Raw genomic sequence first — 23,226 nt, 5'->3', positions numbered from 1 at the left:
TAGACTTGGTTTTAATCACTGATTGTCACTTTGGCCTGTTGCTCTTGGGCAGGACACAACATTATCTCTACATATAGTGGCCCTAGTATGGAGGTTACATGATTAATGAAAATCTCATGCAAATATTTATTGGGAACCAAAAAAAAAAAAAAAAGAAGGGCTCCCCGGCGGGCACTAGTGATAAAGAACCTGCCTGCCAATGCAGGAGATGAAAGAGACGCAGGTTCAATCCTTGGGTCAGGAAGATCCCCTGGAGGAGGGCATGGCGACCCACTCCAGTGTTCTTGCCTGAAGAATCCCATGGACAGAGGAGCCTGGAGGGCTACAGTCCATTGGGTCACAAAAAGCTGGACACAACTGAAACTACTTAGCATGAATGCAAAAAGTTGAAAGGGACACTTTTAGGCCTTTAAATATAAAGATGAAAAAGTCACGGTTCCTGCCTTCTAGGAATTTAGATTCTAGCCAGAGATTAAGGGATTACAATGGTAATCATCATCTGGGTACTTCTGATTTCCTGTTATTTATAAATAATGCATCTTCAACCTTAATCTGTGTTGAAAATAACATTAGTGATTTTTAATTGGAATCAAGAAGTTTTAAGTGTGACCTGCCGTTGGCATCTTTCTTTGGTTCTGTGGCTTTGGGAAAGGCTGCATGAGTGGGGGGATGTGTACAAACATGGGTAGTTATCATGTGACTATGTGGAATCCTCCTGATCTTTGATTTCTTGCTCAATAAATGTATTTCTCAGGGCTCCAGGCTTACTTCCCTACGAACCTTTCACAATGGTGGCAGTGAAGATGCTCAAAGAAGAAGCCTCAGCAGATATGCAAGCAGATTTTCAGAGGGAGGCAGCCCTCATGGCAGAATTTGATAATCCTAATATTGTGAAACTCTTAGGTATGGAACTCTTAGGTACAAGTGGAGAAATGTATGCATCAGAAAACAGAGACTTGCAAGTTTTTTCTCCTTTAAACTTCACTTCTGTTTTTTCTTTCATTCCTTGATCAGAGAGATGTCTCTGTTCCTCCCTATAGAATATTTTCTGTACCAGGGAGTAGAATATTTCCTTAAATCACCTAAGTTCAAAAGATTAGAGTTTTAAAAATTTTCTGAGAAGTGTTTTGTCGCTTCATTAACTTTCTTTTACCAATTTTATATTTTAATTGTTCATTTATTTTATATAGTTGATATAAATATACCAATTGCTAAAGTCCCTAGAATTAAAAGCTAACCCCAAAAGAAACAAGCCAAGATAATAGTATTCTCATTTCCTTTCCTTTTTGAACAGAAACTTCTAATTTTTGCCTGAAAAAATCATGGAGTTAATAATCTATTTGTATGCTGGTGTGAAATTGTGACCCTCTGACCTAATATTTCAAGTTGACCAGTTTCCCTCTCAAATGCAGAAGAATTTTGGAATTAACAAATGCCTTTCTGGTACGCAAAAAGTCAGACACGACTGAGCAACTGAACTGAACTGAACTTTTTGGTACTAAATCTAAGGTTCTATTTATATTAACATTTTCTTCTTTCTGGAAAATAAAAGTTTGTAAATTTACCTAAATGTTTAACTGCAGTAACCTGAATATTTCATCTGAGATCTGACTGTTTTTTCCCCCTTTTTCAAATTTCACAAAATAGTTTCCTTACCATGCTCCTTCAGAAAGGAAGCAGAAAAACAGAGCAATTGTATTACATACTCAAAGAAAACATCTATTCATAAATTCATTTGCTTAATATTTATGGAATACTTGCTCACCAGGAACGTGGTAGGTGTGTGGAATTGAAAGAAGACTTAAGACATAATCTCTATTTTTAAAGGGATAAAATGTTGGGGGAAAAAAACCTAAGCTGAATGGATAATTATAACAGGCTGGTAAGTAGGATGCAGGACTAAGGATAAATAATAATGGAAGGAAAATCTGATCCAGGAAAGGTCAGGCACAGAGGCCCCCTCAGAGGAGGGATAAATCAACTGAATCTTAAAAGAGAAGTAGATGTTTATACAAAGAAAGGGGGTCAGGGTTCGACTATGACGCTGTCAATAGAAAACCAAAGCCCCACCTCTGATCTGGTCATTTGCTTTTGGACAATGTTTTCCAATGTGTACTTAAGAAACGCAACCTCTAACAAGGGGCCTATTTTGGTTGCAGGAGTGTGCGCAGTGGGGAAGCCCATGTGCTTGCTCTTTGAATACATGGCCTACGGGGACCTCAATGAGTTCCTCCGCAGCATGGCCCCACACCCCGGACGCGGCCTCAGTCCCAGCGACCTGTCCCCCGGGTCACAGGCCTCCAGCCCCGGCCCCCCGCCCCTCTCCTGCGCGGAGCAGCTGTGCATCGCCAGGCAGGTGGCCGCGGGCATGGCCTACCTCTCCGAGCGCAAGTTTGTCCACCGCGATTTGGCCACCAGGAACTGCCTGGTGGGTGAGAACATGGTGGTGAAAATCGCCGACTTCGGCCTCTCTAGAAACATCTACTCGGCGGACTACTACAAAGCCAATGAAAACGACGCCATCCCCATCCGTTGGATGCCCCCCGAGTCCATCTTCTACAACCGCTACACCACGGAGTCTGACGTTTGGGCCTACGGGGTGGTCCTTTGGGAGATCTTCTCCTACGGCCTGCAGCCCTACTATGGGATGGCCCACGAGGAGGTCATCTACTACGTGCGGGATGGTAACATCCTCTCCTGCCCGGAGAACTGCCCCCTGGAGCTGTACAATCTCATGCGTCTGTGTTGGAGCAAGGTGCCTGCAGATAGACCCAGTTTCAGCAGCATCCACCGAATCCTGGAACGCATGTGTGAGCGGGCGGAGGGCAGTGGGGGTGTCTGAGGTCCACGATGGGCGAAGAGAAATCTCCAGTCTCTTCTCAGACCCTGGGACCCAGAGGAGTGCAACGCCCAAGCCCCCAAGAGACCCAAATAGCAAAGAATAGTGGCAGACATGGGTACCATGCTGCTTATTTCTCAGAAAAAAAAAAAAAAAAAGACTGGGCAGAACTCCTGGATTGGGTAGAAACTGAGTGAAGGGAAAGGCAGGCGAGAAAACGTGCCAGATAACCGGAGGTAACTACTCTTCCTCACGGGGAAAGCTTGTATTACATATTGTACCGGAAAGAATGCCACCCTGTTCAGTTCCTGAATTAGCTGGCAGCAGAATAAGCCTCTGCTGTATTAAATTTTAATATGAACTGCGGTTGAGAGCTTCATTTTTAATAGAGCTCATTCCTGTCCATTAGGAAAGTAGTGTATCTTCCTGTAAGAAATTTAGCTCAAGCACAGAAAACTCCAAAGAAGGAAAAAGCATTCATTGTCCCCTCACCCAAAGATGGGTGTTGGTTTTTTATTCAATTTCTTTCTTGAGTTTAATGCACACTTGTATATTTGTTTGTATTCGACAAAGTTGTGGTTTACTTTATTGATAGAGGGTTTCCAAGGAATAAAGTGATAATCAGCAAGGTTATATTCTTATTGTGATTTTTAGTTCTCTTTTTCTTTGTTTCTTCTTTAGAAGTTTTCCTTTGTGCACACGTGTCATGAATTTAATCTGCTTGCTTTATTCTTACAGGTTTTTTTTTTCTGAAAATGTCTTTTGTGTCTATTTACCTTTTATTTTTTTGAAAATTTTATTGGTACCTTTTTCTTTGTCTCATCTTTCTTTGTTTAGGACTTGCTTTGTTTTTGGTTATTTGGCTATTTTTTCCTCTTATTTCACCTATACAACAAAAACCTTGGCAGAAATAGTAACTTTCTAAGTAACATTGTGGACTGTTACATATATACCTTTTGCAAAGTATATTACTATTACTATTTTCTTCTGTACCTGCTTTTGAAATCACCCATTCCAAAGCTGTAATTCATTAATTTTATTGCCACAGACTATTGCACAGTTTATAACATGGGAATTCACAAGATGGTCTTGTGACTGAGTTATTTCAAACTGATTTAATTCATTCTGACATTTTTTTTCCCTTCTAGAAACCAATTTGATAGGTAGCAGGATTAACATATGGCTATTCACCAACTTTCTGCATGACTATTCACTTGTCTTGTTATATCTTATGATTCTTAAAAAGAAAAAAGCAAGACAAAACAAAACTCTCTGAAACTCAGATTCTTGATGCACAAGATTTCCCAGTGGAGTCCATACAACATATCTTTATCTGAGGCCACATGGATGATATGAGTTTCTTCCTGATACTATATAACACAGATTCTCCTGAAAAGCAAATAAACGGGAAAGAGAAAATAGCAGTCTACTCTATGGCCAGTTTACTTTCATTCAACCTAATTGGTAGTAAGGACAGCGGAGAAATGGTCTGAATTCTTGAAAGTAGATTCTCCAGCTGTCCTCCAGAGGGCTCTACCTGATATCTCCAATTGCACCTACAAACAAAGGTGCAAACTCTGTTATCTTTGCTAGAAAATCTGCAATGCCTTGTTCATAGTCACCAAGTCAACTATCAGTTTTACTTTCTAAAGCCCTCCTGCACACACCACCTCCCCTTCGAAGTGACCACCTACTGTTCAAACTCTATTGCTATCTCTTCTCTCATCTTTCTCCCATTTCAGGCCAGATAAGATTCCCTGGGCTATGACAATACAAACTGACTCACAATACAATATGACTCACAATTCTGATTTACAAATAAGGAAGCCAGGAGTTAGGACTGAGACCTTGAGAAGTGCCTTCGATTCAAGTCGTGATTTGAGACAGTCATCCAAAGAGCTAGATGAGGAATGAGGTTGCAATATGAGTCTAAGACAGAAGGCCAAGAGGCCAGCAAAGCAGAAAACTTGGAGTGGACCACCATCAAGTCTGGAACTTTCCTACTGACGTCTGTGGCGTGACATGTGTGACATATAGGCTCTGAAAACTTCAAAGACATCTTTTTCCTCAGCTGACAGAGTTTATTATAAAAGAAAAGCCATGAAGTCAGACCAATCAGAAAAGCTACTCTACTGAAAAGCAGGGGGACCTCCCTGCTGGTCCAGTGGCTAAGACTCTGAGCTCCCAATCGCAGCAGCCCCGGGTTCAATCCCTGGTCAGGGAACTGGATCCCACATGCCACAACTAAAAGTCCCACTTGCTGCAGCTGAGACATGGCACAGCCAAATGAAAGAACTGAAAATAAATTTAAAACAAAAGGAAAGCAGAGTCAGGGTAGTGAGAGTTACTTGGAGGACCTGCCATGGGGCTGGTACAGCTGAGGTCATGTTACACTTCAGAGCTGGGTTTCCACTGGCCTGTTCTGTTGTCTGCCACTTTGAGTTTGCTTTGCTTCCCACCCTACTGCAGGGTAACTGCCCTTACTTTCCCCATCTCTTCCTCATGCCTTCTACAGCCTCACAGATTCTCTGTCTGTGTGCCCTTTAGGCGCTGGTGTTCAAGATCTCAAAGCAAAAATAATCATAGATATACCGGTAAATATAGTGAATGAATAAGTGGACAAGCAAGTAACTATAATAGAACCCATCCAATTTTATTAAATATTTAAAGGAACTGAAAACTAAAATAGCAATAAGAAACCTCATGATAATAATTGTAGTAATACTATCAGCTAGCATTTCTTGAATACTTACCACATATATTCTAAGGCCTCTAAATATATGTATTTATTTCAATTAAAGTAAATATATTAACTTAAAATACAACATCCCTGTGATGTTGTAGTATCATTATGCCCTTTTTTAGGTGAGGACACGGGCACAGAGAGGTTGTGTAACTGGCCTAATCACACAGAGCAGCAGAGCCTAGGTTGTGACAAGAGGTTGAATTCTCAGTCACCACAACCAAGGTGCTTCTAATGATTCCAGAGGAAACAACTGAAACTCGACGCTGCGGAGGTGATTTATAGTTTGCAGCTGGTTTCAAAGCATACAGTATATCCCTTCTACCCCATTCTTTTCATTGAATAACAAAATGTATATTTTAGCATTGTTACTTTTATTTTAAAAAATCCAACTGATGGAATGTGCATATTTTGTGAACTCTAAATGCATTTTTAGACTATGTCAAGATCACTGTCTTATTTCCTTGGTGCTTGTCCCAAGGTTCTGTATCTCAGGGACAAGGGCCCAGTATTTACCAGTATTGTTTTCTTTTGTAAATACAGATTTCTTTTTCCATTGTAAAATCGGTGTATAAATTTAAAAAGAGATCAGGAGAGACATTTACAGGGCTGTTGTCATCAACGGACAGGACCAGCATCAGTAAAGCACCCGCAAGTGATATTAAGTGGCAGAATATTAAATGTGACGAGTTCTAGGGACTGCGCATAGCGCCAAAAGAATGCATTTGCTGGTATCACAATTGAGCAGGAAAGGGGCCCTCCTTCCAGTCTGCAGGATATTATAAACCTGTTCTATGTCCCTCACTGTATTTCTAAGAGTACAATTTAATTTCTGAATAATATTCCTTTCTTTGGATGTACCATAACTTAGCTATTTTCCTGTTTTTAAAACATTTGGGTTTTTGAACTGAAAACATTAGAGTTTTTTCCAGTTTTCACTATTACAAACAATACTGCATTGGTCATCCTCATTTGCACATGCCATAATTATTTGCTTATAGAAATTCTGAGAAAGAGAATATCCAAGCCAAATGGCATGCACAAAATTAAGGCTTTTGTTATGTGTTGTCATATTCTCTAGAAACACTGTTCCCATCTCTGCATTGTACAGGGGATATCATAGCCCTAAACATATGCTGTCATACACAGAGAATTAATTCTCTGTATTTTAGAAGGCTTTTGTCTACTTGATTATAAATAAAGATGATCTCACTTTTATTTTTACATTACTAATAAGATTGCACTTTCCAAAGATTTTAAAATTTAAAAAATAAAAAACTAAAAAAAAAAAAAAAAGATTGCACTTTCCTTGTTTCTAGGTCACTTTATAGCTCTTATTTTGGGAATCATCTATAAGTCAGTCATTCTTCTATGGCATAGTTCATTTTCTGATTGATTTTAAGTCATTTTATTTAATAAATAGTAAACCTTTGTTATACTTTGCACAAAACAGAAAAATATGTATATAACTTTTATTTTAAAATAGCATTTGCTTTATTATTGAAAACGCATATTTATTTTTTGAAAAAAAAAAAAGCAATAATATACAAATAAAGAAAATGAAAAAACACCACTAGTGGTAACTAACATTAACTCATGATAAATATTGTTCCAGTCTTTTTCATGTAGGTAAGAAGGTAGATGACTAGATGAGAGAGATATAGACAGATAACCATTTTAAATGAAAACAAGATCAGACTGTTGTATTGGTTAAAGCTTTGTTTTTACCAGAGTGTATCAAACATCTTCAATATCAACAAATATTCATGTATCACATCACTTCTAGTGATGAAATAATATTCTGTTATATGAAGTTACAACTTACTTAACTATTATTCCAAGGTTGGACATTTGGTTCGTTTCTATATTTCATTATAAAATTCAGTATTTTTATAATCCTATAGTTAAATTTTGTGAGCATCCAGCTCAAGTGATTTCTTTATATATAACTCCTACATATAGAATTTCTAGATCAAAGGATATACTTTCAAAGCTTTTAGTACACTGACCAACTACCTTCTTGAATTATCAATAAACAATCTTCCAGCTAGATAACAGAGTCTTTTTCTTTCATTTTCAACAATACTGAGTGTGAGCATTTTAATAATTTCTGGTACAATAGTTGAAGGTGTTCTTTTTTACTTTTTGTAGCTTATGCTTACATTTCTTTAAATAAGATAAGATTGAACATTTTTTCAGTGTTTTGAGGATATTTGATTTACTCTGTGATTTGCCTCCTACTGTTATTTTTCTATCGGGTAGATTTCTTTCCTGCTACTTTATAAAAACATTGTATATATTAAGGAATTAAATTTTGTCATACATGTTTCAACCACCTTTATCATGTTAAAAATGGACACTTCTGTTTGTCTTTTAAGATAGTAAAAGATTTTATTAATCAGGAAGGAATGTTGAATTTTCAGTCTATTGAGATGACTGTGGCTTTTTCCTTAATCAGTTACTATGTAGAAATGTAAGAATTGATTTTCTAATGTTGAAATATTGTTATGTTCTGGGAATAAACTCTCTTTGGGTGTCATATCAGTCTTTTGATTTACTACCAAATCTGATTTATTAACATTTACTTGCATCAATATTTATAAATTCATGGAATTAAAAGTTTATCATTTTTTTCTGTTAGAGCTTGGTATCAGTATTATCAGTTCAGTTTAGTTCAGTTCAGTCACTCGTCATGCCTGACTCTTTGCAACCCCGTGAAGCACAGCACGCCAGGCCTCCCTGTCCATCACCAACTCCTGGAGTTTATCCAAACCCATGTCCACTGAGTCAGTGATGCCATCCAACCATCTCATCTTCTGTCATCCCCATCTCCTCCTGCCCTCAATCTTTCCCAGCCATCAGGGTCTTTTCAAATGAGTCAGCTCTTCGCATGGTGGCCAAAGTATTGGAGTTTCAGCCTCAACATCAATCCTTCCAATGAACACCCAGGACTGATCTCCTTTAGGATGGACTGGTTGGTGTAAGAAACGCCGCGGGAAGAAAGAGCCACCCCTATGGACCGTTGATCAGGGCCTTTATTGGGCGGTCGCTCTCAGGCAGAACTCCCGGGGGTGGGTGAGCAAGGAAGCGAAGGGAGTCTGCGAGGTATGAGGGGTGGGGAAGGGCTTTATAGCCAGGGCCGGGCTCCCATATAAGGAAGAAAGCGCGGACTCAGCGGTGATTGGTGTCCAAGGGCTCCGTGTAGGCACCTGACTGGACGGCTTGGTTGTCGGCCCGCCTCCGGGACTTGTCTGCGGCACTTTTCCGGGGCACGCCTCAACACGCCGGGCATGCCTCAACGTGCCCGACCCTGCCCCACCTTTCAGTTGGATCTCCTTGCTGTCCAAGGGGCTCTCAAGACTCTTCTCCAACAACTCAGTTCTAAAGAATCCGTTCTTCGGCGCTCAGCTTTCTTTATAGTCCAACTCTCACATCCATACATGACTACTGGAAAAACCATAGCTTTGAATAGACCGACCTTTGTTGGCAAAGTAATGTCTCTGCTTTTTAATATCCTGTCTAGGTTGGTCATAACTTTTCTTCCAAGGAGCAAGCATCTTTTAATTTCATGGCTGCAGTCACCATCTGCAGTGATTTTGGAGCCCCATAAAATAAAGTCTGACACTGTTTCCACTGTTTCCCCATCTATTTCCCATGAAGTGATGGGACTGGATGCCATGATCTTAGTTTTCTGAATGTGGAGCTTTAAGCCAACTTTTTCACTCTCCTCTTTCACTTTCATCAAGAGGCTCTTTAGTTGTTCTTCACTTTCGGCCATAAGGGTGGTGTCATCTGTGTATCTGAGGGTATTGATATTTCTCCCAGTAATCTTGATTGCAGCTTGTGCTTCATCCGGCCCAGCATTTCTCATGATGTACTCTGCATATAAGTTAAATAAGCAGGGTGACAATATACAGCCTTGACAGACTCCTTTTCCTATTTGGAATCAGTCTGTTGTTCCATGTCCAGTTATGATTGTTGCTCCCTGACCTGCATACAGATTTCTCAAGAGGTAAGTCAGGTGGTCTGATATTCCCATCTCTTTCAGAATTTTCCACAGTTTAGTGTGATCCACACAGTCAAAAGCTTTGGCATAGTCAATAAAGCAGAAATAGATGTTTTTCTGGAACTCTCTTGCTTTTTCCATGATCCAGCGGATGTTGGCAATTTGATCTCTGGTTCCTCTGCCTTTTTTAAAACCAGCTTGAACATCTGGAAGTTCATGGTTCACGTATTGCTGAACCTGGCTTGGAGAATTTTGAGCATTACTTTGCTAGAATGTGAGATGAGTGCAACTGTGTGGTAGTTTGAACATTCTTTGGCATTGCCTTTCTTTGGGATTGGAATGAAAACTGACCTTTTCCAGTCCTATGGCCACTGCTGAGTTTTCCAAATTTTCTGGCATTATTGAGTGCAGCATTTTCACAGCATCATCTCTCAGGATTTGAAATAGCTGAACGGAAATTACATCACCTCTAGCTTTGTTCATAGTGATGCTTCCTAAGGCCCACTTGACTTCACATTCCAGGATGTCTGGCTCTAGATGAGTGATCACACCATCATGATTATCTTGGTCATGAAGATCTTTTTTGTACAGTTCTTCTGTATATTCTTGCCACCTTTTCTTAATATCTTCTGCTTCTGTCAGGTCCATACCATTTCTGTCCTTTATCGAGCCCATCTTTGCATGAAATGTTCCCTTGGTATCTCTAATTTTCTTGAAGAGATCTCTAGCCTTTCCCATTCTATTGTTTTCCTCTATTTCTTTGCACTGATCATTGAGAAAGACTTTCTTATCTCTCCTTGCTATTCTTTGGAACTCTGCATTCAAATGGGTATATCTTTCCTTTTCTCCTTTGCTTTTTGCTTCTCTTCTTTTACAGCTATTTGTAAGCCTCCTCCGACAGCCATTTTGCTTTTTTGCATTTCTTTTTCTTGGGGATGGTCTTGATCCCTGCCTCCTATACAATGTCACAAACCTCTGCCCATAGTTCATCAGGCATTCTGTCTATCAGATCTAGTCCCTTAAATCTATTTCTCACTTCTACTGTATAATCAGAAGAGATTTGATTTAGGTTATACCTGAATGGTCTAGTGGTTTTCCCCACTTTCTTCTATTAAGTCTGTATTTGGCAATAAGGACTTCATGATCTTAGCCACAGTCAGCTAACGGTCTTGTTTTTGCTGACTGTATAGAGCTTCTCCATCTTTGGCTGCAAAGAATATAATCAATCTGATTTTGATGTTGGCCATCTGGTGACGTCCATGTGTAGAGTCTTCTCTTGTGTTGTTGGAAGAGGGAGTTTGCTATGACCAGTGCATTCTCTTGGCAAAACTTTGCCCTGCTTCATTCCGTATTCCAAGCCCAAATTTGCCTGTTTCCCCAGGTGTTTCTTGACTTCCTACTTTTGCTTTCCAGTCCCCTATAATGAAAAGGACATCTTTTTTTGGTGTTAGTTCTAAAAGGTCTTGTAGATCTTCATAGAACCATTCAACTTCAGCTTCTTCACCGTTACTGTTTGGGGCATAGACTGGACTACCATGATATTGAATGGTTTGCCTTGGAAATGAACAGAGATCATTCTGTTGTTTTTGAGATTGCATCCAAGTACTGCATTTCGGACTCTTTTGTTGACTATGATGGCTAGTCCATTTCTTCTAAGAGATTCCTGTCCACAGTAGTAGATGTAATGGCCTGCTGAGTTAAATTCACCCACTCCAGTCCATTTTAGTTTGTTGATTCCTAGAATGTTGATGTTCAGTCTTGCGGTTTGACCTGTTTGACCACTTCCAATTTGCCTTGATATGAACCTAATATTCCAGGTTCCTATGCAATATTGCTCTGTACAGCATCAGACCTTGCTTCTATCACCAGTCACATCCACAACTGAGTGTTGTTTTTGCTTTGGCTCCATTCCTCCATTCTTTCTGGAGTTATTTCTCCACTGATCTCCAGTAGCAAATTGGGCACCTACTGACCTGGGGAGTTCATCTTTCAGTGTCCTATCTTTTGCCTTTTCACACTGTTCATGGGGTTCTCAGGGCAAGAATACTGAAGTGGTTTTCTATTCCCTTCTCCAGTGGACCACGCTCTGTCAGAACTCTCCACCATGACCCGTCCATCTTGGGTGGCCCCACACATCATGGCTTAGTTTCATTGATTATGATAGTTTCCAAAACTTAGGAGTTTCTTCTTCTAGATCTTTGTAAGTTTATTAAAAATAACTATTACTTATTAATAAAAGCTATACATACACAGGGTCTTTTAAACACCCCTAAGAAGTATACAAATAAATAAGTCACCTCTTCCAAATCTCTAGTTCCAGCTTAAGTAAAAACTACTTTACCCCTTTCTAGTTTCAGTTCTGCTGACAATGACCACAGCAATTCTAACAAATATGCTTAAATCTCTTTCTGAATTCATCAGTTAAAAAAGGTATGTAATACCTCCCTTCACGAAAAATGAGCAGGTTAGAGCACTTTTACTAAGACACCTCTCAATTTTCTAAATTGTTACTTAGCTTCTATTTTAATTAAATTATTTATCATGATAACTTTAAAAAATACACTTAAACATCAGTTCCCCAAGACAGTAGACATGAAATCAAAAATAAACAAACAGGACCTAATTGAACTTACAAGCTTTGTACAGCAAAGGAAACCGTAAACAAAACAAAGCAACAACTTACTGACTGGGAGAAAACATTTGCAAATTATATAACTGACAATGGCTTAATTTCGGAACTATGTACACAGCTCACACAACTCAATAAAAAGGAAAATCAAAAAAACGGGCAAAACACCTAAATAGATATTTTGCCAAAGAAGACATCCAGATGGCCAACAGGCACATGAAAAGATGTCCAACATCGCTAATTATCAGAGAAATGCAAATCAAAAGTACTATGAAGCACCACCTCACATCTGTCAGAATGGCAATCATTAAAAAGTCTACAGTTAACAAATGTTTGGGAGAATGTGGAGAAAAGGAACCCTCTCACATTGTTGATGGGAATGTAAATTGGTGCAATCATAATGGAAAACATATGGAGGTTCTTTAAAAACTAAAAATAGAGTTGCTATATGATTCTGCAATCTTACTCCTGAGCATGTATTTGGAGAAACTATGAAGTGAAGACACATGCATGCCTATGTTCACTGTTGCACTATTTGCAAAAGCAAGACATGGAAACAACCAAAATGTCCATCAACAGACACATGGAGAGAGAAGATATGGTGTGTGTGTTTGTGTGTGTGCGCACAGACCATAGCTTCTTTATATATATGTGTGTATATGTATATATATTTATATAAAATGGATATAAAATAATGCCATGGAAGCAACATGGATACACCTAGAGATTATCATACTAAGTGAAGTAAGTCAGAGAAAAATACCCTATATCACTTTTACGTGAAATCTAAAATGTGACATGAATGCACATATCTACAAAACAGAAATTGATTCATAGAGATAGAGAACAGACTTATGGTTGCCAGAAAGGGGGTAAGGAGGTTGGACTGGGAGTTTGGAATTGGCAGATGCAAACTGCTCTATGGAGACTGGGTAGACCACAAGGTCCTACAGGATAGCGCAGGGAGCCTATATTCAATATCCTGTGATAAACCGTAAAAATATGAAAGAGACTGTGTATATGTATAATGGAATCACTTTGCTGTACAGCAGAAATTAACATGTCATATATCAACTATACGTCAATAAAATAAATATTTTAAAAATACACTTAAACAAAGCTTACCCATTGACTCTGGACTATGGAAGATACAATCAAAGCTTCCACACTTGCTTCTACCACGTTTTCCCTCTCCTCCATGTTCTATCATGTGTTTCTAGGCTGTCCAGCTCTTTCTATGCTGTCAGGATCTTTAATGTTTGTACTTTTTTCTGCAATGAATAAAGATTTGAGTATTGACTGTAGGTTGATTCTAAGCATAGGGAAAACAAAACAAAACAAAACACCTACAACAGTGTGATTATGTAATGCTTAAACATTGCCACACAAATAGTGGTAATTAATAAAATATTTTAATATCCATTAACACTTTATCTCTTCTATTTCATGGATGAAATATAATTTAAAATATCACAATATTTTATGTTCTCTTCTGTTCTTTAAATTATTTTTGTCTTTCTCTTTCTTCTCCTTCCTTCTCACATTTTTATTTTCCATGAAAGTATGGTGATGGTTAATTTAACACACACCATTGCAAATGAAGATTGTTTGGACTCATATTGGTGGCAGGAGTATAGTTCCTCTGCAATTTCATTGGAATGTTTACACAGCATGGCCTCTCTTTAACAGGATGGCTCCCTGTGGGCTCTGTGAATGTGATTCACGAGGAGGGCATAGGCAAGCTGAGTTAGAACTTCCACAATCCCCAAAGTGATTTAAAAAAAAAAAAACCTCTACTCTGAGGATACAGTACTTAAGTGTATTTCATTTCTGGAGAGGGCCATTATTCCTTCACTTTTTCATCCCCTATGAGAATCTAGTCAAGGCTACGGTTTTTCCTGTGGTCATGTATGGATGTGAGAGTTGGACTGTGAAGAAGGCTGAGTGCTGAAGAATTGATGCTTTTGAACTGTGGTGTTGGAGAAGACTCTTGAGAGTCCCTTGGACTGCAAGGAGATCCAACCAGTCCATTCTGAAGGAGATCAGTCCTGGGTGTTCATTGGAGGAACTGATGCTGAAGCTGAAACTCCAATACTTTGGCCACCTCATGTGAAGAGTTGACTCATTGGAAAAGACCCTGATGCTGGAAGGGATTAGGGGCAAGAGGAGAAGGGGACGACAGAGGATGAGATGGCTGGATGACATCACCGACTCGATGGACATGAGTCTGAGTGAACTCCGGGAGCTGGTGATGGACAGGGAGGCCTGCCGTGCTGCGATTCATGGGGTTCACAAGGAGTCAGACACGACTGAGCGACTGAACTAAACTGAACTGACAAGAGTCTAAGATTTCCTTGTATTCTACCCTGCCTCTGTATCTAGATTCAACACACAAGTGCCCTTCCCAGGCAAATTTTCCAGTCTATTCAGAGAGCAATTTCTTGCGGCTCCAGCTGGTAGAGAAGCCTCTCCATCCACCTATTCTATATCCAAGCCTCGAGCTGATCACTCGGATTGACAACCCAGAGCACATCCCTGCCCACTGCATCTGCTGACTTGGAGCCTGGAGTCGTTATTCATGTGAGGTCACTCCTCATCTTCCCTAACAGCTGGCTCCTGCATGCTGCAGGCTGCAGTTGATGGTTTCCTGTGTTATTCATGAATAAGAACATTAGATACCCTCTGCTGTCCAAATATTTGTCAACATGATGGGACTTAGATTGGTTTGGGCATGTTTATAGATTTACTCTCAATCACACACAGTTACTTTCACATCAGTGAAAGGAAAGAAAAAGAGGGAGTTCAGTCAGCCTACCATTTTGATCAAGAAGCCTCTCTGGAATAGTTGCAGTTTAGGAATTACCTGCTCACGCCTTCTCAATCTTCATTGATTTTGTGTCCCCTCCTTCTCTCAGCCTCTTAAGATTGGACCATGCCATAGTTCAGTCCTTGGGGTGGATCTCTCTTTTATGTATTGTCTCCCTTAATGATCACATCCAGTCGTCTCATTCATGGCTATAAATACCACCCATGTGCCAAATATTTTAGCGTTAGCTCAAACCCCTCTCCCCAGTTTCATACTCATACTTCTAACAAACTATTATAGATGAGAGCTTCAAATTCACCCCCCAGAGCCTGGCTCTCTGGCCTGTTTGTGTGTGTGCTCTACAATCAAATGTGAAAAGTGCTTCACAGCTTGGTGTTTCCTCTCATATCAAGGAGTCTCAGATTCTCTCCTAAATGAGAGCACACTTCGTGTCCAGGCACTGCAGCAGACTTGGTACTTTATTCTCAAGGAAGCATTTCAGTATCTTCCAATACCCTCTCCCATTTCTACTGCAGCTTTAGAAATTTACCAGTTTTTCTTTTTTTTCTTTTTTTTTTTTTTTTTTGCAGGGAGTGGTTTCTCATTCCTGATTTGCAGTATTGATGTGCATGTTTGCATTTTTTTTTAAAACATGGTCTATTTGTCATGCTAGGAGAACTGGGCAGGGAAGAACTTGATGCTGTGCTCATTTCACCACTTAAGCAAAATCTTCCTTATTGTGGGGACAATTTGCCCTTCCTTGTGGATTCAAATCTTCACAGCAAATGTATTTCAGGTCATCACTCTTTTACTTGTTTTAGATCTATTTGAGTAGCACAGACACCAAGTTTAAGTGGCACAGATATCAAGATATATGCACACATAAACTTTTACTTGGGTCCTGATCAGCACAGAAACAATGGCGCCACTCAGTGACTTTCAGTCATGAGAATCATCACAGCATTGAGATATAGTTGAAATCTACATCAGCAGGAAAGACTCATAGGCTAAGAGGGTCTGCTTTTTAATGAAGTCTTTGCCATTCAGCCATAAAAAAAAGTGAATGCCATTTGCACCAACAGAGATGGACCTAGAGCGTATGATATCAAGTGAAGTACATCAGAGAAAGACAAATACATGATATCACTTATATGTGGAATCTAAAAAGAATGATACATATGAACTTATTTACAAAACAGAAATAGACGCACAGACAGAAAACAAACTTACGGTTTCCGAAGGGGAAAGGTAGGGAAGGATAAACTAGTAGTTTGAGATTAACATATACACATGTAAAACAGATAACCACAAGGACCTGCTTTTGAGCACAGGGATCTATACCCAACATTTTGTAATAACATATAAGGGGAAATGATCTGAAAAAGAATAGATGTGCGTGTGTAACTGAATCACTTTGCTGTACACCTGAAACTAACACAACATTGTAAGTCAACTATACTTCAATAAAAAAATAATTTAAAAAATAATAAAGTTTAAAAATTTTTACATTTTTAAAGTCTTTGCCAGTGCAGCTCTTACAAAGATGTGTGTGTGTCTAGATGTTTGCCTTGCCTTCTAAAATATTATGTTATCTGAATATAAAACAAAATTAAAGTAGAGAGAAATAATGATGACTTCTCAGCCTTTACATGTCTTCCTTATGGGGTCCTTCTTAATTAAAACTTCTAAGTGATCCAAAAGAGATAGTTTTCTTATACACTTCATCCTCATACCTGTAATTATGCAAGTAGCCGCCGCTCCTCCCCTTTCAAACCACAGGCTCTGGAAAGTATATTCCACATTTAGAGCAGTGCCCTTAAGGGGAGCCACCTGCACTGCCTAAAGTTATGTCAGAGAGATGCTAACCACAAAACACTCCAGGCTGAGACACACAGTTATTTTCTGGGTGTGCTCTTGACTATTTAGAGCTGTGATTAAAATTAGAAGTGTAGGCATGACACTGCTTTCTGCATTTCTTTTTTAGCCATGTTAGTGCCAAAGTGGTTTGTATGATGCTCGTTATTATTTCTTTTGATGTTTTACTCAAGGATGAACCAAACATATGATTTACAGCCAACTCTGCTTTTGCTATTTTGGTTTTTTAAATTATTGGTATGTATTATACCGGGTTGGCCCAAAAGTTCATTCAGATTTTTCCATAACATCTTATGGAAAAAATCAATGAACTTTTAGGCCAATCCAATATTCAAGGATCTTAAAGAAGTCTAGCTTAAAGACTAAAAAGGAAGTCCAGCTTTAAGGAAGAGAAGCTATGACAACTTAGACAGCATATTAAAAAGCAGAGACATTACTTTGTTGACAAAGGTCCATCTAGTCAAAGCTATGGTTTTTCCAGTAGCCATGTATGGATGTGAGAGCTGGACCATAATGAAAGCTGAACACTGAAGAACTGATGCTTTTGAACTGTGATGTTGGAGAAGACTCTTGAGAGTCCCTTGGACTGCAAGGAGATCCAACCAGTCCATCCTGATGGAAAACAGTCTTGAATATTCATTGGAAGGACTGATGTTGAAGCTGAAACTCCAATACTTTGGCCACCTGATGTGAAGAACCAACTCGGTGAAAAGACCCTGAGGCTGGGAAAGATTGAGGGCAGGAAAAGGGGATGATAGAAGATGAGAGGGTTGGATGGCATCACTGACTCAATGGACATGAGTTTGAGCAAGCTCCAGGAGTTGGTGATGAACAGGGAAGCCTGGTTTGCTTCTGTCCATGGAGCCGCAAAGAGTTGGACATGACTGAGCAACTGAACTGACTGACCTAAGAAAGTCTATGGAGTGCCACGTCTCATTCATTTTCTCTTCACTCATTTAAGTCACCTTTCTCAGGAGAGAAGAAAGACGTCAGGATCACTCTGTCCACAGTACTCTGCTCATGTCACTTTGCTATGGCACTCTGAAGTCAGAATCACTGTGCTTTCAGTCTATCCCCCAAACTCTCAGCTGCTGCTGCTACTACTGCTAAGTCGCCTCAGTCGTGTCCGACTCTGTACAGCCCCAGACAGCAGCCCACCCGGCTCTCCCGTCCCTGGGATTCTCCAGGCAAGAATACTGGGGTGGGTTTCCATTTCCTTCTCCAATGCATGAAAGTGAAAGTGAAGTTGTGTCCAACTCCTAGCGAGCCCGTGGACTGCAGGCTACCAGGCTCCTCCATCCATGGGACCTTCCCAGCAAGAGTACTGGAGTGGGGTGCCATTGCCTTCTCTGTCCAGTTGCCAACTCAGCTCAGCAGTGACAGGCAATGAGGGATAAAATAACTGAAGAAGAAAGGTCTGCAGAGGGGTGACATTGAGTAAGCAAAGATCCACAGGTAAATTCAACGTTTAAGATGGTAAAAAAAAGACCAAGAAATGCCTGAGAAACTATAATTTTTAAGTTTTAATAAGAAGCCTCTAATTTTTTTAGGAAAAACTCCTTTACCTCAGTCTCTATGGCTGAAAAATTCAGTGTCCAATTATGAGATCAGTTTTCCAAAGCTTGATGAAATCATCGTTTTCGATTCTCAAACACAAGACAGTTTTGGAAGGAAGCATGCCTCTACTCCGCCAATTTTCTCAAAACCTTGGAGAGATTTCAGTTTTTCTTCTGAAAAGCCTCCTTTCTCGTTGCAGTACATGTGAATTTAGCTAGCACTTGCCCAGAACTTATCATGACTAGGTAAATCATTATATCTACAGCACAATCAATAAAATGACTCTAATATATCACAGCTCGAAAGTTAAAATGATTAACCCTTTGACATGAATCTTTTACACTTAGATTCTTCATTTTAAAAATCCATGTAGACTTTTTTTTTTTCCTGAAGATTGCCTTGTATTATTTAGTAGCCTGCCAGTTTTCCATTTTACGACAAATTGGGAAAATATTTTTATATTTTAAATATGAACATTATTTTAATGGTTGTATAATAAACCATTATATACATGTTGTGTTATCTGGGCTTCCCAGGTAGCCCACAGTGGCAAAGAATCTGCCCGCCAATGCAGGAGACACAAGAGACCCAGGTTCGATCTCTGGGTCGGGAAGATGCCCTAGCGTAGGAAATGGCCACTCCCGTATTCTTGCCTGGAAAATCCGTTGGACAGAGGAGCCTGGCTGGCTGCAGTTCATGGGGTCCCAAAGAGTCTGGCATGACTGAGCGACTGAACACACTCACAAGTGTTATCTAGGCAGACAGGAGATATGGCAGCAAAAGACAGACTCAGGCACTGACTCAAATCCCAGCAACTAACTTCATCCTTCTATGCCTCAACTTTCCTCATTGATAAGGTAAGACCTAGTTCATAGCTTGCTGAAGAATTAAATGGGTTAAAAATGGACAGTGCTTAGAAAAGTGCCTGATACATAGGAAATACTACCAAGAATTTGCTAATATGTGTCTAGTATTTACTATTACATAGGAAGCTGCCATGAATCATAGCTAAATGTATAGCTTCCATGAAATAAAGCATCGGACACGACTGAGTGACTTCACTTTCGCTTTTCATTTTCATGCATTGGAGAAGGAAATGGCAACCCACTCCAGTGTTCTTGGCTGGAGAATCCCAGGGACGGGGGAGCCTGGTGGGCTGCTGTCTGTGGGGTCGCACAGAGTCGGACACAACTGACACGACTTAGCAGCAGCAGCAGCAGCATGAAGTATAGCTAAATCACTGCACATACCTTTTTACATCTCTTTTTACTGTTTCCGAAGAATACAATGGTTTCCCTGGTGGTTCAGGGGTAAAGAGTTTACCTGCCAATCCACCCCTGAGTCCAGAAATCTTGCAACAATTCACATAACCAACAGCAACACATGTAAGTAACACCTTCTTATACAGGGTCCCTTTTATCCATTTTGATAAGGGAAAAACTTTATTTCCTTGCTTTAACATTATTTATTTTTTTAATTCCTAGAGATACTGCAACTTTTTTTCATGTATTCTTATCAACTGTTTTTTTGGTCATTTTGTAAATTGTCAAGCATGCACTTCTTTTTCTTTCCAACTGATTGTCTTTCATCTGTTCTAGGTTTTTTGGAATCTCTTAGAATGCGTAACTTTATATTCATTATCTTTACTCTCATTGTATTAATTTCATATCATTTTCCTCTGGGATAGGATAAATGATTTTCATTCATTACATGTCTTATCTAAAGAGCCAAGCTACTTTGAACTGTTTCTATTGCATCATTATTTTTATTGGATTATTTTTAATAATAATATATTCACATGAATCAGCCTCTAGAGGTTATAAACATCTATACAGCAGACTTTCATTTCTGGAAAAATGGAGGAAGTATGCTTTTCCCTATTCCACTCACTACATACAACTAAAAACCTTGAACATCACATAGGAAACAAAGGTAAGACTATGAAAAGTGGAGAAAAGTAGGCAGATCAGTTCAGAAGGAGGAATGACACAGTGGTAAGTCTCCTAGATTTTCATCTGGCTTCAAATATCTCAGATTTGGAGCTGGAGAAGCTGGAAACCCAGAAGCACCAATCCACATACACCTCTAAAGGCCCTAACTAAAGCCTGCTCTCTATAGCCAGGAAAAAGGGCAGGCTAAGACAGAGAACTTCGAAACAATAATTGCGGTAGTCTTCCTCTATACCACAGAAAAAATATAGTCCTTTCCCATCCAGGCCAGCAAAGGCTGAAATGGGGCCTATATTTCCACTCTCACCCATCCATAATGAGGGGCTCAAACCCTGCAGAAGTAGCATTGGAAAAATCTGACTCAAGTCAGGAACTAAGACTTTTATCCCCACTGGATACTAAATGTGTGCAGAGGAAGCATTTGAGGCAAGTAAACTATAAACTGGGGAGGTTAGAAGAATGTGAAGGGAAGCAAAGTTTCTATGCTTCATTTGAACTGGTAGAATGTCAACCCCAATAGACTGTGACAGGTTACATACAAACATATAATGGAATATCTGGAGCGACCACTAACCAAATTATATGAAGTGATATACTTAAAAACACTGCTGGTAAATCAAAACGGAATTCTAAAAATGGTTCAAGTAACCCACAGGAAGTGAGAAAAGAAAAGAGAAAGAAAAAATAGAACAGAAAGTAACAAACAAAATGGCAGACTTGAGCCCTAACATGTTAATAATTATATGAAGTGCAATTATTGTGGGATTTTCAATGTTTGCACGGGCTTCCTGCTCAAGATGGGAGACGGAACACATGTCTTTGCCTCACCACCTGGGGTCTCAGCGGACTATAGATTTTGATACATTTCTGGAAGACAGAAAGCAGATGGAGTCACGCTGACAGAAAACAGAACATAGGAAATAAAAGAAGGATGGAGTAGACATGGGAAGCATTCTTCTTGGCTAACCCCTTGTGGCTATTTCCCTAGATCTACTAACTAAAGTGTTATCACCTTGCAAAGGGGGTAATTCAGGCTGTATGAATGGTGATCTTTCTATTGTCAGTACCTGGGCCCTATAAGTAAATATTTTGACCACCACACCTAATAACAAATCTCCAGCCATTCCTTCCTCCTCCAACCCACCCACTAATTTGTTATTTCATTCATATGACTAAGAGTCACTGATTGGCTACTAAATGCTAGGCACTGTTGTAGATGCTGGGGAAACAAATAAATGTGCAAGGTCTCGGAGGTGGTAGTTTCCATCGTAATGGAAAACAGTAAATGTGAAAAGACAGACATAAAGGTGGTCATTTCAAATAGCAGTAAGCACAATGAAGGTAGAGAATTTGTGCATACATCACAAATAAATGTATTAACTATATATATGTATTAAAATATATTAACTATACATATATATTATAAATATATTAACTATATATTATAAATATACTAATTATATATATATATTATAAATGTATTAACTATATATATAATAGCATTCCAAGGGCTGTTTGTACCAATGGTCCCCAACCTTTTTGGCACCAGGCACTGGTTGCATGGAAGACAATTTTTCCATGGACTGGGTGGCAGAGGATGGTTTCAGGATGATTCAAGTGCATTATATTTATTGTGCACTTTATTATTATTACATCAGCTCCACCTCAGGTTATCAGACAGTAAATCCCAGAGATTGGAGCCCCCCTGGTGTATAGAACACCTACCCCAAGTGATGGAGATCTCAACACCATTAGCAAGTGGTGCAACTCTAGATTCCCATTCCTAGAGATGCTTCCTGGTACCACTTCCAGGCCACTGTTTTAGGTCAGGTTCCATAATAGTCACACCGAAGATGAGGATTCCTGTGCCACTGATTTTTTAAGGAAATGTTCGGGGTGGGGTGGGGGGCAAGGAGGGAATTCTTAGGGAGGGAAAGAAGCAGAATTCGGCAGCAAAGGAACTGGGCAAATGGGGTGGTTTCAGCTAAAGTGTGACTCAGCTTGACCTCACTGGGAGCTGTGGAGCATGAAATATATCCCAGAGGTTGTCCTGTGAAGTGAGTGAAAGTTGCTCAGTCTTGTCTGACTCTTTGCAACCCCATGGACTATACAGTCCATGGAATTCTCCAGGCCAGAATACTGGTGTGGGTAGCCTTTCCCTTCTCCAGGGGATCTTCCCAACCCAGGGAGTGAACCCAGGTCTCCCACATTGCAGGCAGAGTCTTTACCAGCTGAGCCACAAGGGAAGCCCAGGAATGCTGGAGTGTGTAGCCTATCCCTTCTCCAGCAGATCTTTCTGACTCAGGAATTGAACCGGGGTCTCCTGCATTATAGGTGGATTTTTTAGCAACTGAGCTATCAGGGAAGCCCAAGAGGTTGGCCTACCCAGTGGTAAAGGTAATGTACTCTTAAACCTGTGCTTTGATCAGTGTTGGGCTAGAAGCTGCCCTTGGCCACACTGGGAAGTGGTGGATGCAATCTTGTTTAAGGATCATGACACATTAACCTTTTATGTTGAACACTTCCCCTCATACTGCTAGTGGGTGTGACATAAATCCTGGTAACACAATCTATCTTTTAAGATGGTTCAGGATCCAGCCCTCCCTTCTTGCTGAAGCACCAGCTGAACTTGAGGAGAAAGAATGAATGTTCCAAATTCAACCTTAGCGGGCTACCAAATGAATGAGATAGAAACTGCCTACTGCACATTTTCTCTGTGCAATACTAATAGCATATATTTAGCCCATTCATTGGACTTCTTTCCTACAAGAATGCTTCCACTGAGTCCTAGTCACGGAAGGGTGCATTCCCCCAGGCTTTTG

At 39.8% G+C, this 23,226-nt stretch overlaps 1 protein-coding gene and 1 long non-coding RNA gene across 3 annotated transcripts in view; one reads left to right on the top strand and one right to left on the bottom strand.

Annotated features, from left to right (window-relative positions):
- The window catches only part of MUSK (muscle associated receptor tyrosine kinase), a 93,241-nt gene extending 89,329 nt beyond the window's left edge, over window positions 1–3,912 (top strand). For both annotated transcript variants that reach the window (XM_069575457.1, XM_069575456.1), the window contains 2 exons: window positions 755–903; window positions 2,160–3,912. In XM_069575457.1, coding sequence (XP_069431558.1) covers window positions 755–903; window positions 2,160–2,842 — 832 coding nt within the window. In that variant the 3' untranslated portion in view covers window positions 2,843–3,912. The remainder of the gene's footprint in view (window positions 1–754; window positions 904–2,159) is intronic.
- Window positions 1–13,488, bottom strand: part of LOC138433229 (uncharacterized) — a 33,227-nt gene extending 19,739 nt beyond the window's left edge. The window contains exon 1 of the long non-coding RNA XR_011254212.1: window positions 13,343–13,488. This is a non-coding gene — a long non-coding RNA (uncharacterized lncRNA). The remainder of the gene's footprint in view (window positions 1–13,342) is intronic.
- Window positions 13,489–23,226: the final 9,738 nt, after the last annotated feature.

Source organism: Ovis canadensis, chromosome 2 (assembly GCF_042477335.2).
Source record: "Ovis canadensis isolate MfBH-ARS-UI-01 breed Bighorn chromosome 2, ARS-UI_OviCan_v2, whole genome shotgun sequence".
Classification (NCBI taxonomy): Eukaryota; Metazoa; Chordata; class Mammalia; order Artiodactyla; family Bovidae; genus Ovis; species Ovis canadensis.
The sequence above is the reverse complement of the archived record's forward strand: the minus strand, read 5'-3'. Positions and strand labels throughout refer to the sequence as shown.